This window comes from Hyla sarda, chromosome 4 (assembly GCF_029499605.1).
Source record: "Hyla sarda isolate aHylSar1 chromosome 4, aHylSar1.hap1, whole genome shotgun sequence".
NCBI lineage: Eukaryota > Metazoa > Chordata > Amphibia > Anura > Hylidae > Hyla > Hyla sarda.
Genome location: NC_079192.1, coordinates 356,378,319 through 356,396,805, shown reverse-complemented (window position 1 = coordinate 356,396,805; position 18,487 = coordinate 356,378,319). Strand labels below are relative to the sequence as shown.

Sequence of the window (18,487 nt, the reverse complement as noted above, 5' to 3'; positions counted from 1 at the left end):
CTTATGATCCTACATTGGATTCTTTACAGATCTCCTTTTTAATTGAAGCCATGCATTTCATTTTGGATCACAACGCATTTCAGTTTAATAACACGATTTACAGACAGACACGGGGCTGCGCTATGGGGACTCGTTTCGCCCCAAGTTATGCTAACTTGGTTATGGGGCGATTCGAGTCCCTGTACATTAAGCAGCCCACTCATTTCAGTTCTCATATTATTTTTCAGACGTTTTATAGATGATTTGTTCTTTATTTGGTCAGGTTCTATCATCTTGGCTGAACAGTTTGTTTCTTATCTAAATTCTACTGATTGGGGTTTTTCTTTTACACTACATTTTTCTAACAATGAGAGAGAATTCTTAGATTTGTTGATTAAAAAAATATCCATAATAAGATTATAACAGAAACCTTTTTCAAAAAGGTAGACGTTAATAGTCTTTTGGAATACAGTAGCTCTCATTATCCCAAGTGGATTAAAAACGTGCCCTATGGGCAGTATTTGCGTATACGCAAAAACTGCACCACTAAACAAGATTTTTTTAAACAGTCAGGCATTCTTCGTGAACATTTTCTATCCAAAGGCTATCCCCCCTCCATCCTAACCGATGCATTCAATAGGGTGAAGGATATATCACAGGAAACACTTGTGAGAAAAAGAAAAATAATTTATTCAGACAGCACATAAGGAGTCCTATAAATATAATTTTCTTACAGATTATAATTGTGGAGCAGGGGATATTCGCCGAATATTAAGAAAAAATTGGTCTATCCTATTGGATGACTCTATTTTAAAAACATTTTTGCCATCCCAACCAGGTATTACGTTTTGTCGGTCCCCGAACCTGAGAAATTTGATGGCTCCTAGTAGGTTAAAATCTGAATCTCTTCAACAGAACCATTCTGTTGGTTCTAAAGCCCCGGGCACTTTTCCTTGTGGGCGACCAAGGTGCCTTTGTTGTGCTATGATTGGCACTCCCTCTGTTTCATTTAACTCCACAGTATATAAAAAAGTTTCCAAATAAAAAATCATTATTCCTGTGATAGTTCGTTTGCTATCTATCTACTTACTTGCTCGTGTGGGCTTCAATTCGTTGGCCGCACCGTACAGACGGTGCGGTCGTGTATGAACAAACCTAGATCTAACCTTTAAAAATGGTTTTGTTCTACATAGTGTCTCACGCCACTTCTTAAACATGATAGATGCATTGATGTTTTAAAGCTGACTATACTAGAAACGATTCCAATTTTTAGTCATTGTATACATTAAATAATAGGGAATCCTTTTGGATTTTTTCTTTGGTTACTTTATTTCCAGATGGTCTTAATGAGACACTGGAAAATGCCTGTTAAAATATCGAAGAAAAAAGGAAATTTTATTTTTATTTTTTTTAGTACTATAATATTTTTAATATTTTTTGTTAAAATTTAATATTTGTTTTTAATTGTATTGTGTTTGTTTTATTGGGTACTTTGTTGTCATGTTATTATGTGCTTCTATCTTGTTGTGAAGGGCATAAAGGGCTTGACCCCTCAAGGGGTTAATTAAATTTTCCTCCTTGAAGGGGTTAACCCTTTTCCCCTATATATATATATATATATATATATATATATATATATATATATATATATACCTTGTAATCTGCTAAACCCAACATGTCTGAGGAAGCGGGTGACCGTGAAACGCGTTGCATTATGGGAAATAAATCCTTTAAACTTCTTATCTGGTCTCAGCGCTTCCATTGATCCCTCTCTGCTACCTGGAGATTGCTTGTTTTTTATCGTCCTTTCTTTTCTGAGCATTGTAGTACGCCCGCAGTGCACTTGACATCCACACATGAGGTATTTCCATACTCAGAAGAGATGGGGTTACAAAATTTGGGGGCATTTTCTCCTATTACCCCTTGTAAAAATGTAAAATTTAGGGATTTTTTTTTTTTATGCACTATTTTTATATTCTTTTATATATGTGTATTACTTTGGCCATATGAAGGGTTAAATCTCTGGTATACAACCATGGGAATTGCCTGCACCTGCTATTCCTGAGGAAGCTGCGCTTAAGCAGGTTAACGCGTTGCATTTTGGATGATAGATTTCTGCTTCAAGCCGTCGCACCAGAGTTGTGCCCATCCCGGTCAGCCCCACCTGAAATCCTGATCCCTTTTGAAGTCTGGCTTTGCATTCTATGTTACACCAGGAAGGCTGCAGACAGGATACCTTTATTTTCTACTACGTACTGTCCATTGTTGTGTATGCAGGTACACAACCGGAGTTGGTAAGCGACTGCCCAATTTGTTAGAAATATGTCTGCGGTATGTAGATTTTTGATATTTCCAATAATTCTGTGAACATTTCTGTGCGGTCATTTCATTGTAGAAGACCCCTTAATAATGACACATCTAGTCTAACCCATTAGGTTATTGAAAAGATAGAAAGTTTCTTAGCAGAGAAAGTTTCTGGATTTTTATTTTAGCAACGTGACAACCTATCTTTACATAGTGGTTGCTTTCTTTGTTGTATATTACAGTATATACTGTCCAAGGACAGTAAATGTAGGTGAAGTCCTACGAAACAGATATTTTAGATCAGCATCATGATCTCTTCACTAGTTGTTAAAAACGGACACAAAAATTATCAAAACTCCTATAGGATTAACGGCACAAAAATATACAAATCAGTGTTTTACTGCATTGTGTGAACAGTAACTTTAAAGGGGTACTCCTGTGGAAAATTTTTTTTTTTTCTTTTTATTAAGAAGGTTAAACAGATTTGTAAATTACTTCTATTAGGGGGGGAGGCTTGTGAATGAGTGGAAAAAAATATATACCGTTAAATACTGTGAAACTGCCATAATTTGGAAAAATGCTGTGATATCCATTTTCGGTCATACCGCCCAGCACTAGTACCAAACAGTGAAAAAGGAGCACAAAAAAAGCACATAAGAGAATCATATAAAACCTCCAGTATATACACAAAATCAAAAGAATTAGAGATGAGCGAAGTTAGAGTGATTCGATTCGTCACAAACTTCTCAGCTCGGCAGTTGCTGACTCTATCCGACATAAATTTGTTAAGCTTTCAGGTGCTCCGGTGGTCTGGAAAAGGTGCATACAGTAATAGGAGACTCTCTCCTGGGACTGTATCCACCTTTTCCAGCCCACTGGAGCACCTGAAAGCTGAACTAGTTTATGCAGGCTAAAATCAACAACTGCCGAGCTGAAGTGTTTGTGACAAATCGAATCACTGTAATGTCGCTTATCTCTAAAAAGAATGCTTAGAGAGACAGACCCACATAGGCTCTCTATTGACATGGCATTCTTTAATAAAAAATAAAAAAAACTGATGAAAAAGCAATGTAAATCAAACCCGCAGGAAACCTCCTTAATTCTCTTAAGGTGAGTCCTCAATCATCTAGCTACACTTCCTATATCTACCGTATATACTCGAGTATAAGCCGACCTGAGTATAAGCCGAGGCCCCTAATTTCAACCCAAAATCCCAGGAGAAGTTATTGACTCGAGTATAAGCCTAGGGTGGGAAATACATCATCCCCCCCCTGTCATCATCCAGACCCCCGTCATTAACATCCTCATCATCATCACCTGTCATCATCCCCTTGTCATCATCCCACACCCCCCCCCTTCATCATCATCATCCCCACCCCCTTCATCATCCCCTTGTCGTCATCCCACACCCCCCCTTCATCATCATCATCCCCACCCCCTTCATCATCCCCTTGTCATCATCCCACACCCCCCTTCATCATCCCCTTATCATCCCCACCCCCCTTCATCATCCCCTTGTCATCATCCCACACCCCCCCCTTCATCATCATCATCATCATCCCCACCCCCTTCATCATCCCCTTGTCATCATCCCACACACCCCCTTCATCATCCTCTTGTCATCATCCGCCCTCAGTGGTCTTCAACCTGCGGACCTCCAGAGGTTTCAAAACTACAACTCCCAGCAAGCCCGGGCAGCCATCGGAGTTGTAGTTTTGAAACCTCAGGTGGTCCGCAGGTTGAAGACCACTGTGGCCTTCGACATCATCCAGCCCCCTCTCACCCCCTTTAGTTCTGTACAGTACTCGCCTCCGCTCGGCGCTGGTCCGGTGCTGCAGGACTGTCTGGTGGGGAGGTTGTCCGGTGGGATAGTGGTTCCGGGCTGCTATCTTCACCCGGGGGCGCCTCTTCTCCGCGCTTCGGGTCCAGAATAGAGGCGTTGCCTTGACGATGATGCAGAAGTACGTTAGTAATGACCGTACCTCAGCGTCGTCGTCAAGGCAACGTGACTATTCTGGGGCCGGGCCCGAAGCGCTTAGAAGAGGCCTCCCCGGTGAAGATAGCAGCCCGGAACCACTATCCCACCGTACGACCTCCTCTCCGGACAGTCCTGCAGCACCAGACCAGCGCCGAGCGTAGGCGAGTACTGTACAGAACTAAAGAGGGTGAGAGGGGGCTGGATGATGTCGAAGGCTGCAGTGGTCTTCAACCTGCGGACCTCCAGAGGTTTCAAAACTACAACTCCCAGCAAGCCCGGACAGCCGATGGCTGCCCGGGCTTGCTGGGAGTTGTAGTTTTGAAACCTCTGGAGGTCCGCAGGTTGAAGACCACTGCGGGTGGGGAGTTCACTTGAGTATAAGCCGAGGGGGTTGTTTTCAGCACGAAAAATCGTGCTGAAAAACTCGGCTTATACTCGAGTATATTTGTGCAGGGCATTAGGAAAACACCCTTCTTCATACTGACCAGCTAGTTAACCTTTGAAGTAAATTCAGTGAATGTCAGGGGAGCATTCAATCACTGCTTCGCCATTTGTTTACAAATTATATACAACATCATAGCCCATGCCACTTTATGGGGATCTATGGAGAGAAATCAAGTGGGACCTGATACACTTGTGAAATATCAATAGACCCCTTCCAAAAGGACTACAGTGCTGTCCAGAAATCTGAAAGACTAATTGAAAGTGTTCATCCTCTTCTCTTCTTTTCTTCGTCAGACATGGATATGAAAAACCAACACCGATCCAGGCACAGGCTATTCCTGCAATCATGTCTGGCCGTGATTTGATTGGCATTGCCAAAACTGGAAGTGGAAAAACGATTGCCTTCCTTTTACCTATGTTTCGCCATATAATGGACCAGAGACCTTTAGAAGAAGCGGAAGGACCACTTTGTAAGTGTTCTTAGCAAGTTCTGCAAGTTTATCAGACTTAAATGGGCACTGTGATGTACACCTTGCTAATATACTTCATAAGAAAATGTTATTTCCTTTTTATATAAATCTTGGCGTTGTCCAAGTTGAAGCACAGCGTGAGGGTGAGCTAGCACCCCTCTGTGCTATCAGAAGAGTGCACAGAGGAATGCTAGCCTGCCCTCTTATTGGACTTTGTCCATGCCTGTGCTTCAGCTTGGACAAAGCCATGATTTTATAAGCCATTAATTCTATAAAAAAAAAAAATAAATTCTCTGAAGTTTATTAGAAAGCTTTATGTTTTGACAAGATGTACGAAAGTTTTTGTATCTGACAGTGCCCATTCAATTTTCTTTTCCCCCTCAAGTTTTTCCTTGTATTTGGGTTAATTTATATGTCAAGCTGCTTTACCTGTACTCAAATAGTTGCATTCTTATACTATTTGTATTAGAATTACTAACTTATCCTGAAATTATACTATAACTTGTATACATGGTTAAGGAAACTAGCAGACTATATAAGCTGCTGTCTGATTGTCTGAGGGTAAACTTGTTAAAGGGGTAGTCCAGTGGTGAAAAACTTATCCCCATCCTAAGGATAGGGGATAAGTTTGAGATCGCGGGGGGGTCCGACCGCTGAGGCCCCATGCAATCTCTCTGTACGGGGCCCCGACTCTCGGCCCAGATAGCGGGTGTCGACCCCCGCACGAAGCGGCGGCCGACACGCCCCCTCAATACATCTCTATGGCAGAGCCGGAGATTGCCGAAGGCCGCGCTTCGGCTCTGCCATAGAGTTGTATTGAGGGGGCGTGTCGGCCGCCGCCGCCTCGTGCGGAGGTCGACACATCCCCCTTCCCGCGGGCTGTCGGGGCTCCGTACAGGAGATCGCTGGGGGCCCCAGCGGTCGGACCCCCCGCGATCTGCAACTTATCCCCTATCCTTAGGATAGGGGATAAGTTGCTCACCACTGAGTCACCACTGGACTACTCCTTTAAGTTTACCTTCCCCAGACACAATGAGAAATATGAGCATTCTAACAATACTGCAAAGTGTATCTACTGTTAGTTTAGCACTGTTTGAAGCCATTATTTAACTTATATATGCCATTTTCCATTAGACTTCTGCTCTGCTGGATTTATATCTAGTTTTCAATAGTCACTTTGTTAATTGGTGGAGCCTAATGTTTATGGTTTCTGCTAAATGCTGTTCACATAAAGAAGAGGAGATCCTGCTCCTGGAAGCATAACTTGTAGTACCAGGGCCCCAATTACTCCCCCTCTTTTATTTATTTGCTTGTTTTGTTGCAGAGGTGAATGTTCATGTATTTCCAGGTTTACACTTAGTTTATCTTAAATGATTTTTAAAAACCTGACTTGGTTATATTGACTTTTAAGAGTGGTGACAACAGTGCTTTCACTAGTTAGTCCCTGTGAGTCCCCTCCATGGTGCACCGCAATTTCCCACTCTTAAATTATCAGCGAGTGGGCATAGAGTTGGGCTCTTTGCTATTAGTACACCCTCAGTTTGCTTGGTCGCTTCATTAGGGGGGATACAGGATACCATGGGTATGTGCCCTGCCACTAGGGTGGTTGACACTATGTAAAAAATTGGCTCCTCCCACTGCAATGAGCCAATCAATTTTTAGCTTAATGTCATTAGGAGGCAGACACAAGTCTGGAGCTCTTCAGATCTGGTCTTTTATGTTTATTTTCTAGCTAGGTATGTCTAGTTAGACTTCTCCTTTTTTCTTTTTTACCTTGATATTGCTCTGGCAATGAGTGTCTATTTTTCTCTATAGCTAAAAATACAAAGAAAGTAAAACTAACCCCAAAATGTTTAACTATTTAAATAGCAAAAAGGTTAAAAATGAAAGTGTTGGCCCTTGAAAAAATAATCTGAAGATATTATAAACGGGGATCAGGAAAAAGCAAATATATTAAATTCTTTTCCTCTGTATTCACCGAGGAAAATGAAATGCCAAGTGAAACATAGCAAGATAAGCTAAACTCACCAGTACAAGTCACCTGTCTAACCCAGGAAGTACAGTGCCGCCTACAAAAATCTAAATAGACAAATCACCAGATCCAGAGGGCATTTACCCCTGTGTTCTAAAGGAATTAAAGGGGTATTCCAGGCCAAAACTTTTTTTTTTTTTTATATATATATATATATATCAACTGGCTCCAGAAAGTTAAACAGATTTGTAAATTACTTCTATTAAAAAATCTTAATCCTTCCAATAATTATTAGCTTCTGAAGTTGAGTTGTTTTCTGTCTAACTGCTCTCTGATGACTTGCGTCCCGGGAGCTGTGCAGTTCCTATGGGGATATTCTCCCATCATGCACAGCTCCCGGGAAGTGACATCATCATTGAGCAGTTAGACAGAAAACGTCAGAAGCTAATAACTATTGGAAGGATTAAGATTTTTTAATAGAAGTAATTTACAAATCTGTTTAACTTTCAGGAGCCAGTTGATATATATTAAAAAAGGTTTTGCCTGGAATACCCCTTTAAGTAATGTAATAGACTGAACCCTATTTTTAATATTTAGGGACTGTATAGCAACAGGGATTGTTCCCCAGGACTGGTGCATGGCAAATATGGTGCCAATATTTAAAAATGGGTCAAAAGGTGACCCCGGGAATTATACACCTGTTAGTTTAGCGTCCGTTGTATTTAAATTGTTTTGAGGGTTTTGTAATGGATGCTATTTTAGAGTATCTTGATAAAAATAAATGTGACTCCATATCAGAATGGCTTTATTATGGATCGGCCCTGTCAAACTAACCTGATCAGCTTTTATGAGGAGGTGAGCTCCAGACTGGACCAGGGGCAATCGCTGGATGTCGTATATCTTGATTTTTCCAAAGCATTTAATACGGTGCCACGTAAATGGTTGGTGCATAAAATGAGAGGGATTGGGCTGGGGGAAAATGTGTGCAAGTGGATAAGTAACTGGGTCAATGATGGGGAAACAGAGGGTGGTTATTAATGGTACTTATTCTGATTGACCCCTGTGGTACCCCACTAGTAACAGTCACCCAGTCTTGGGTCCTGTTCTATTTAATATATTTAACGACCTTTGTAGATGGGTTGAAGTCGCAATCTTTGCAGATGATTCTAAACTCTGTAAAGTGGTAAACAATATAGAGGACAGTGCACTGTTAGAAATGGATATGGATAAATTGGAGGTTTGGTTTGAGAAGTGGCAGATGAGGTTCAACACTGATAAATGTAAGGTTATGCACGTGGGGAGGAAAAATCCAGGCTGGGATTATATATTAAATGGGAGTACACTTGGGACGACTGATGTGGAAAATGACTTAGGAGTCTTAGTTAACAGTAAATTTAGCTGTAGTGACCAGTGTCGGGCAGCTGCTGCCAAGGCAAATTTAAAATCATGGGGTGCATCAATAGTGGCATAGATGCCCACGACAAAGAAATAATTCTACCACTGTACAAATCACTAGTCAGACCACACATGGAATACTGTGTACGGTACTGGGCACCAGTGTCCTAGAAAGATGGAGCTGGAGAGGGTTCACAGACGGGCAACTAGAGTAATATGGGGAATGGGAGGACTACAGTACCCAGAAAGATTATCAGAATTAGGTCTCCCTTATGCCTTCTTTTTTCTAAACTAAATAACCCTAATAACTATGTATACATATATCAGGGGACCTTACAGCGATCTCTCCCATGATCTATTTTATACCTAGGACTGTATCTATAACACGTTTAGAGGAAAGAAGGTTTCTACACCAGCACAGAGAGGGATTCTTTACTGTAAGAGCAGTGCGACTGTAGAAATATCTGCCTGAGGAGGAGGTGGTCAAGATTAACTCTGTAAAAGATTTTAAAAGGGGTCTGGATGCATTTTTGGAGACTAATAACATTACAGGTTATCGATTCTAGATCTTTAGGGACAAAGTTATCCAGTGATCTATTCTACTTGCCACATTTGGAGTCGGGAAGGAATTTTTTCCTAGAGTATGAAGGTTTTTGCCTTCCTCATTAGGGTTCTAGGTTCAACTTGATGAACTCTGGTCTTTTTTTTTTTTTTCAACCTTGGGAACTATGTTACTAGAAAGATGATTTTTTTTTTTTGCCATAAGGAGTGAAATAGCAAAAATTTGTTTTAATGAGTCTCCATTTAACAGCAACAGGCATCCTATCCACGGCTAATATGTCTCCCTGATCTCCCACACGCGATAAAGGGGCACGGCGCTCATGGCGGTGGCCCTCTATGTTGATGTCCACTCATGACCAAAAGCCAGCGTTGATTGCCCCCTGCTTGCCTCGCTACTGTTGCCAGACGTAATGCAGTGCGGGCATAAGCTGGCTGAAGATTTAATGGGTTTGTATGTTCTAGCTTGGTGTATATATGTTGTTTTTTCCTCACCCCTCATTTCCTTCTCCCCTCAGGTTCTCCCCTGGCAGAGGGTCGGTGCTTGAGGGGTTAAGGGACTTTTTCCTCTATTAAAGCCCCAGAGCAAGGGCCAAAGTGTTGTGGCAGCAACCTTTTTAGAGGAATCCTGATTCCTTATTTTGCTCATCTGTGCCGGCAGTCATATTTTCAAGCTTTCAGAGTCTGATAGTTTGACTCATGGGCATCAAGATCATCAATGCAGCCAGATCTAATTTTTTCCCCTGCAAATCCTTGGAGTTTTTGGGACTTAACTTTGACACAGCCTTAGGGCCTCTTAAACGAGGGACAAGCGCCTTGTGCTGGCATCAGGAGTCAGTTCTCCGCCAGCCCTGGCCAGTCTCCCTTTGATTCCGCGTGCAGGTCTTGGGCAGAATGGTGGCATCCAACAAGGCTGTGCCCTGTGCACAGTTTAACTGTCGCCCACTTCAACTGGCCATTCTTTCTCTTCGGGACAGGTCTCTTCTGTCTCTACACATCCAGGTGTGTCTGTCCCTCCGGGTTTGCCATTTGCTTATCTGGTGGCTCCAGTCTCCTCTCCTCCTTGGCTGCTCATTTCTACCAGTCCACTGGCAGGTTTTGACGATGAATGCAAGCCTGTTCGAATGGGGAGGCCGTTGGTCTCCTTGGGAGGCCCTCTTCCCAATCAATGTGTTGGAGCTTCGAGCCATTTTTCTGTCTCATTGCCAGTCTCTTCTTCATGGCCTTCCAGTTCGCGTCCAAACGGACAACTTCACAGCAGTGGTGTACATCCATCAAGGCGGCACATGAGCCTCAAGAATTCTGTCCTGGCTGATTTTTCATTCCTCTCCTTTCCACTCGGGAATGGTTCTTTACTCAGAGGTTGTTCGCCTGACTTTGCGACCGCTGGGGGGCTGTGGATCTGATGGGTTCCCTATTGAACCGCAAGGTTTGTTGGTTCTTCGGCAGGTCCAGGTACCCTCTCGCTTTGGCAACAAACGTGATGGTGATTCCTTGGTCAAGTTTCTTGCTTCCTTACATGTTTCCACCTCTGCCTCTCCTGGACAGGATCGTGTGCAAGATCTAAGCAGAGGGGGTTCCAGTCATTCATGTGGCTGCAGACTACCCAAGGTGCCCCATGGTATGTGGACTCTCCCATTTGACTTCTGGTCTGTTCCAATCTCATTTTGCAGGGCCCTCTTCGCCACCTGAATTTTCTGTTGCTTAATTAAACAGCTTGGCTGTTGAGACTGCTGTGTTGAAGGCCCCTGGGTTCAAAAAACCTTTTCAAAAAGGTGTTCAAAAACCTTCCTCCTATAAAATGTATTATCTCCTGGCAGACTTATTTTTGGTGGTGTGAAGACAAATATTTTACCTTCTTGATCATCTAGCCTTTTTTAAAGTCTCGCTTAGAGGTTCAACTTGCCCGGAGTTCCCACAAGGTACAGGTCTCTGCTCTTTCTATTCTTTCAGAGGCTTCAGGCTTCACCCATGTTTGGACCTTTTTACAAGGCGTTGCCCACGAGATTCCTCCCTACCATTGTCCCACTCTGGCTTGGGATATTATTTTAGTCTTGGAAGCTTTACAGGGTTCTCATTTCAAACCCCTGAGGGATGCCTCCCTCAAATTCTTATGAAAAATGGCCTGCCTTGTCGCCATCACTTTCATCTGCCGAGTCTCTGAGCTTGTGGCTCTCTCCTGCCATTCCTTATTCTCCATCAGGATAAAATGGCTCTTCGTCCTGTCAAGTCTTTCGTCCCAAAGGTTGTGTCTTCCTTCCATCTCTGAGGACTTGGTTCTAATTTTTTTTTTGCCTTGCTCCTTCTCATCCCCCAGGAGTGTTCTCTTCACTGGTTGGATGTGTTGCATGCTATTCACACAGACTTCTCCATTACCTCTTTCTTTTGTTGCTCCAACTTAATCTTTTTGTAATTATGGAAGGTTAATGCATGGGCCTTCAGGGTGACCATTTCCAGCTGGATCCAGTTGGCCATCTGAGTCATACCGATCCTTTGATTTACCTTTTAGGAACTGTGTGGATCGTCTTCAGCAGGCGGTCAGACAAATTGCAGATATACATCCCAAGTTTCTCATTTACTCTGCTTTTTTTTTTTTTTTCCTCCTGCACGTACCACATGCTAAGCCCTGTCCCCACTCACTGTGCTTTGTCCTGGGTCCCTGTTTTGAGAGAGATTTGTAGAGAACAGCCGATTACAGAAAAATAAGGGTGGTAAGGAGTCATTTTTGATAAACAGTGACTTTTTGTATGTTAAGAATCACATAGGCTATCCCTTTGAGGAAAGCTGTTTGAAACAGTGACCATTAAAAAATGTTTTGAGACCTACTTTTGGAGCAGGAATACAGATTTATGATACAAGATGCATGTTTATGTATTTTATTGTTTTATTATGCATCTGACTTATTTTTATGCTATGTTTCTAATTTAAAACGAAACATGAATTTAGTTTTTTATTTCTTATTTTGTGCTTTATAATCCCGGATAGTTTTAATGTATCAATTTAAATGCTAAAAAATTATAAAATAAAACTCATTCTACCCTAGGGCTGCACAATTTGGGGAAAATGTAATTGCAGTTATTTAGAGAAATATTGCAATTTCAAAAATGCGATTGTGATATAATAAAGAGATGTTGTCATGACATATTCATTTTAATGTATTTATCAGCATTAAACATGCATGTTTAAAACTTAAATTTAAGGCAAAAAGCCTGCCTGCGTGTTATACGCCGATAATTCTTCTGGTCACTGATTTAAAGCGGCCGCAGCAGCAGCTGCTTGTTAAGTATCAGCAGCACGACCGCGGCCACTTTAAATCAGTGACAGGTTCAGGTCAGGCGTGGGGTCTTGCGGGCTGTGGTCAGTGAAGCAGATGAGTGACGTCCTCTCCCGGCTTCTCTGTGCGGCATCAGTGACGTCACTTTACATTTCCTGTAGTCGCCGCACTCCGAACTCTGTTACAGGAAATGAAATGTGACGTTCCTGATTCCGCGCAGAGAAGCCGCCAGAGGAAGTCATTCATCTGCTTCACTGACCGCAGCCCGCAAGACAGCCGAAGTTCAGCCAGGTAAGGGAAAAAATATAATATATATGAAAAGCAGGGAAAAGGGGAATGATGAGGGAGGGGAAGAATAGCATAGGAGGAACATGATGGGGGAATGATGAGACCGGGTGGGGGGGGGGGGGGGATGATGAGACGGGGAAATTATGGTGGGGGGAGGCACTAAAGCATTGTCTGTATGGCTGGATAGTGGTGGTCTATGACGGCTATATAATGAGACATGGGGGGTGGCAATGAGAGGGGTAAATGTGGCACAGGTACTGATAAAAGGGAAGTAATGATGTGGCACTGAAGGGGACAGGACCAAACTGAGGTGCAGAAGAAAACAAAGTTGGGGGGGGGGATGATGTGGCATTTAGTCAGTCATTTATTTTACATTTTATTTTTTTAACTTTATTTTTCCCTGTTAAAATGGGGGTTCTTGTTATACGCCAATGTGTTATACGCAGATAAATACAGTATATCCATTCCCTTTCCATTATTTTCCATTTCATATCCAATATATACCTGGCCTGGAATCAGTGTGTCTGACTCCAGGAGCTTTACTGTGGCATTGTTCCCTCCCAACATGGCTCTACTGCATAAACCATAAAGCACTGGGAGGGAATTAATTCATAAAGTGAAAAATCACTTTCTTCCAACAATGGGCACTACAAAAAGGTAGAGTATATCCGGTCATGCACAACAGCTGGCCAGGCCACCACCGATATATATTGGCAAGGTGATAATCACTGCATTTTGCCAATGCATAACCAAAATAATGACGTGTGGCTAATATGGTGATTTCATTGTTTTTAGGATTCATCATGCAGCCCTATTCTACACCATTACCATCATGTTTTCTGAAATTGGTCACATTTTCAAAATGCCACCGAGCACTCATGGATGGCTTACTCAAAAATGTGTCTGCTCAGAGTCCAGAGACATTAGTGAAATTAGAGACAGACTTATAACACGATCAAAGTAAAAAGTTTAAGATATGAAGATGTCTTACATCAATTTCGGACTGCAGATTGGAGATGCCTCAATTTTTAGCAAGCCAAATCCTGGTAAATATCTGTTATGAAATGGCTTATTTTGCTCAGGGGTGATCAGATTTGCAACTACTCAAAATCTCTCTCCTTCAACATTATAAACACTTCTTTATTCCAGGGTTTGACAAGTTTATTTTAAATCTAGGATCCAGCAACAACAAAAAGTCCAGAATGCTGGTACCTCACACAAGGTGATGTTACAAGACTGAACGTTACACAGCTTATCAGAGCTCAATTTATCTTTGTTTGTTTCTTCTTCCTTAAACACATTTTATTAGGGCAATATTTGTAAGGACAAACCTTAAAAGGTTAAATGATAAATAACATGACACTCAAAAACCCGTCATTCTCCACCTTTTGTCAAACTACAAATCTCTAGAGGCAAACAGAATGAAATCTGACCTTTTCCATACCTGTCCTGTGACTTCTTCAGTGCAAGTTTGAGGTTGTATCAATGGCAGAATTGTGCCGCCATTGGTTACAAGCTGCCCTCGGACATTCAGCGCTTGATGTCAAATTGTGGAATATGGGGGGCGTGGCCTGGCTGCCAAGGAGAATGGCCGTGCTGTGAAGGAGCTCCTTCCTCAAGCCTGACCTATCAACCTCTCACAGCGACTGCAGGAACTGCATACCACTCCGGTCTAGCCCAAAATCTCCCTAAACCTGTCTAACATGCCGGGCAGAAGAAAAAAGTCAACCTGCCAGGAAACACTGGCTAAATTTAGCTTCACCCGCAGAGGATCTCATGCAAGATGGTGCTGGGCACGCACATGCAGTGTATCCCTCACACTCGCAGCGCAGGCCTTCTGCTGCCACAGACCCCGCTCCGACACCGACAAGACTATCCTCATCGGTGCCGCTCTTACACCCGTAGCCACCCAGTACCTCACTAGTCTCGGTCAAGTCGGCACATCCCGCGGCTTACTGCAGCACAGAGTCTGCATGCCGGAGGCTCACTGACAGGCGCACAGCACAGCGAGGACGCCGTCATAGGACGCTCACCATCCTGCAGTCCACTCAAGCAAAGACCCTGGTATGCCTTTGGGAACCATTCACAGGGGGACTATTGGACTGTTAGTCATTATCGGCTTATCGGCAAGGTAATTGCCGATACCGGTAATGCCCAAAATCGTGGTTATCGGCCATACCGATAATCGATCGATCCCTACTAAACGCACCACATAAAAGATCATACCTATGGAGAGAAGCTAAGGGTTTACAATGTGATGTCCTATGCATTCACTAGACTCATTTACTTCATGAAGACACTCATGGGGTCAAACACCCAACGTACAACCATATATTTCATTCCACACAACTCAAAAACTAGAGGAGTTGCTATTGCAATTTGTAATATGGATGCTTTTTGCCTGCACAAATTCATTCCAGATCCTGCTGGGAGATATATTGTACTTGACTATATATATATATATATATATATATATATATATATATATATATATATATATATATATATAATATAAATTTTTTACACACATAATAAATATATATATATATATATATATATATATATATATTATATGTGTGTGTAAAAATTTTTTAAATCATACATTTTTTTAAACATTTTGCAGTTTACAAACAAACGACAAAACAAAACCAGAAACCCCATCCCCCCACCCACACAGAACACCCATCCCCCCACCCCTAAGTCCGGTGTCCTATCCTTGTACAGAAATAAGAATAAAACTTAAAAATAGAAAAATTGTGCAATATCTGTCCATAAGTTACAAGTACTCGATACAGTCAGAACAGAAGAGGAATAAAAAAAAAGGGAAGGGAAAAAGGGTTAGAGAGGCCACAACGGTAGCAAAAGGAGGGTCGCCACCCTCCCAACAAAGCACGGATAAACACTGTTAGAGAAGGTAACAAGAGTATAAAAAGAGGGCACTATACAGAGACACAGAATCTCCCAGCATTAGAACATAGTAGCGCACCAGACTTTCTTTGACTATGACATCTGTATACGCACCAAATGTAGGCCAAATGAGATTTCTTAAGTCAGTGCTCTGCCTGCTCCATAAGTCTCCTTGGGGTTCACATATTATCTGCGGTGACTTTAATATGATTGCCTGCCCTTCTCTGGACACCACCTCTAGTACCCACCTCCCATCACATACACTACACTAGATTCCTGGCTCCAGCATGAGGATCTCTGATATCTGGAGGGTGCACCATCCCTCAGACAGGGAATATACATTTCTATCTGGGTCCACAATTCTTACTCACGCCTTGATATGTTCCTGGTGGATAGAACAGAACTTTCTAGAACGGACCAATCTTCCATAGAAGTAATCAAATGGTCGATATGTCATCCCCAACACTTTGCAATCACAATGTCTGTTGGGGATGACATATCGTCTCCTCCTGCACATACGTGGAGGTGTAGCCTTTTTCTTCTATCTGACCAGGAATTTTCTCAACGCCTTGAGGGGGCTATCAAAGAATATTTTTCTTTAAACATCCCGTCCATGGCAAGCCCCTTCACGCTCTGGAATTGCCATAAGGCAGTAGTGAGGGGACTCTGCATCAAATACGGCGCCACTCTCAAAAACCTTAGACAAAAAAGACCTAATGAAATCCTATCCCTCCTAAAAAGCGCAGAAGATATGAATAAAATAAACCCCTCTACCACCACGGCTCAGACTGTGACCTCCTTGAAGAACAATCTCCGTTGTCACCTTCTCCATATGTATGAGAAAGCGTAAGGAAATTGGGTGCGGTATATTACGCACAGGATAAGAAGTCTGGAAAGTTTTTAGCCCATAGACTTAGATGCAGTCAGCAAAAATCTCGTATCCCTATTCTTAAACACCCTACCATAGGTGCTAAATTATATACCCCTAAAGACTTAGCCAACGGTTTCCAGACATATTACTCACAACTGTACAATTTGGCCTAATCTTCTACCACACCACCCGACCATTTATCTGAAATACCAACCCTATCCGCCCATCAAATAGAAACTCTCAATGGTGAGATCATGCTTCAGGAAGTTCAAAAAATCATATCTTTCTCCCAAAAAACAAAGCACCTGGATCAGATGGTTTTATCTCCCTATAAAATCTTATTCACCCACCCTGTCACCACATGTTTTGGCTTTTTGTAACCATGCCATGTAATCTGGTTCACTACCAAAAGAAAACCTTGAAGCTCTAGTCACCACGCTCCCCAAGCCCGGCAAATCAATGGACTCCCCTCAAAACTTCCGCCCCATATCGCATTTAAATCTGGACCTGAAAATATATTCTAAAATACTCGCCAACAGATTAGCCCCCCTACTTCCCTCGCTAATTAACCCCGACCAATCTGGCTTTGTTCCTGGTAGACACACCTCAGATAATACCAGACGGTTATTACATAGTCTTCACCAGATAGAGACGCATTTATAATGGCATTGGACGCCGAGAAGGCGTTTGACAGGCTCCACTGGTCCTTTGCATTCTCAGTTCTCCGATCCATGGTTTTTGGTGGTGGTATTCTTTCAGAAATGTTATCCTTATATTCCTGTCCTTCAGCCAGGGTGCTAGCTAACTGCAGCCTGTCTGATTCCTTTGAAGTCACCAATGGATCCCGCCAAGGTTGTCCCCTATCTCCTTTAATTTGTATACTCTCCATTGAACCCTTGGCACAGGCCATTCGTCAATGCTCTGAAATATCAGGAATACAGATTGGAAGTCATTCACATGTAATATCCCTGTATGCGGATGATGTCATCCTAACATTATCTAACCCTGTCTAATCGCTGCCAGCAATCCTGGCAAAAATTACTGCATCTGGCCGTCTCTCATATTATTCTCTCAACAAGTCTAAAACACAGGCCTTACCTCCTCACATCTTAATCTCCCACAATCACAATTTCAGTCTCTTCAGTCCTCCTTTTCTTTTGACTGGAGGACTTCTTCCATAGACTACCTGGGAATCCATCTATCCTACCCACACCGCTCCCTCTTCCCGGTGAATTACCTACCCCTTTTAGGCTAGGTTCAGACTACGGAATTTCCGCCTGCAATTCCGCTCTGAAATTGCAGGCGGAAATTCCGCTTGCTAAAATGTATAGTGTAGTGAATGGGTTTCCGTGCACAAATTCACACTTCGGAATTTGTGAACGGAAAATCCGCTTGGAAATTTCCGCCTGAAGAAAGGGGTTGCTCTTTCTTCAGGCGGAAATCCGCGCGGAACACATTGCAGTCTATGGGAGACTGCACTGTCCGCGCGGTCCTAGCGCCGACTGATTCAGTCAGCGCCGGCCGCACTCGGAATCTCCGGGCGGAAATTTTCTGCCCGGAGATTCCGTAGTATTAACCTAGCCTTACAGATTCTCTCTTCTGAAGCTGACACTTAATTGAAACGGGACTTCATGGGTTGGTAAAATAGCTGTATTCAAGATGTTCAGGCTTCCTAAACTTTTATACCATTTTCGATCCTTACCGATAGCATTACCCAATTCCTTTTTCCTTAAAGCTCAAAGTATTCTAAATCTCTTTATCTTGGCTGGCAGAAAGGCGAGAATATCCTCTAAAATCCTAGCTAAAAGCAGATTGATAGGCGGCCTGGGTTTACCTGATATTAAGGCCTATTACATAGCGACTTTAATCTCCTCTCTCAAAAATTGGTGGCATGATCCTGCTAGATCTCCTTGGGTACATTTTGAATGCCATCTTGCCTTTCCTTATCTACCTAAGTATCTTCTGCTTTTCCCTTTATGGAACCTTACTCCACCTACTATCGACAACCCTATATTACACCACATCTCTTAGGTTTGGAAAATTTCTC

At 42.6% G+C, this 18,487-nt stretch overlaps 1 protein-coding gene across 1 annotated transcript in view; it reads left to right on the top strand.

Annotated features, from left to right (window-relative positions):
• DDX46 (DEAD-box helicase 46) overlaps window positions 1-18,487 on the top strand; it is a gene marked incomplete in the record, with an annotated part of 414,922 nt that overhangs the window by 105,966 nt on the left and 290,469 nt on the right. The window contains 1 exon segment of the mRNA XM_056516636.1: window positions 5,000-5,175. Within this exon segment, the coding sequence (XP_056372611.1) occupies window positions 5,000-5,175 (176 nt within the window).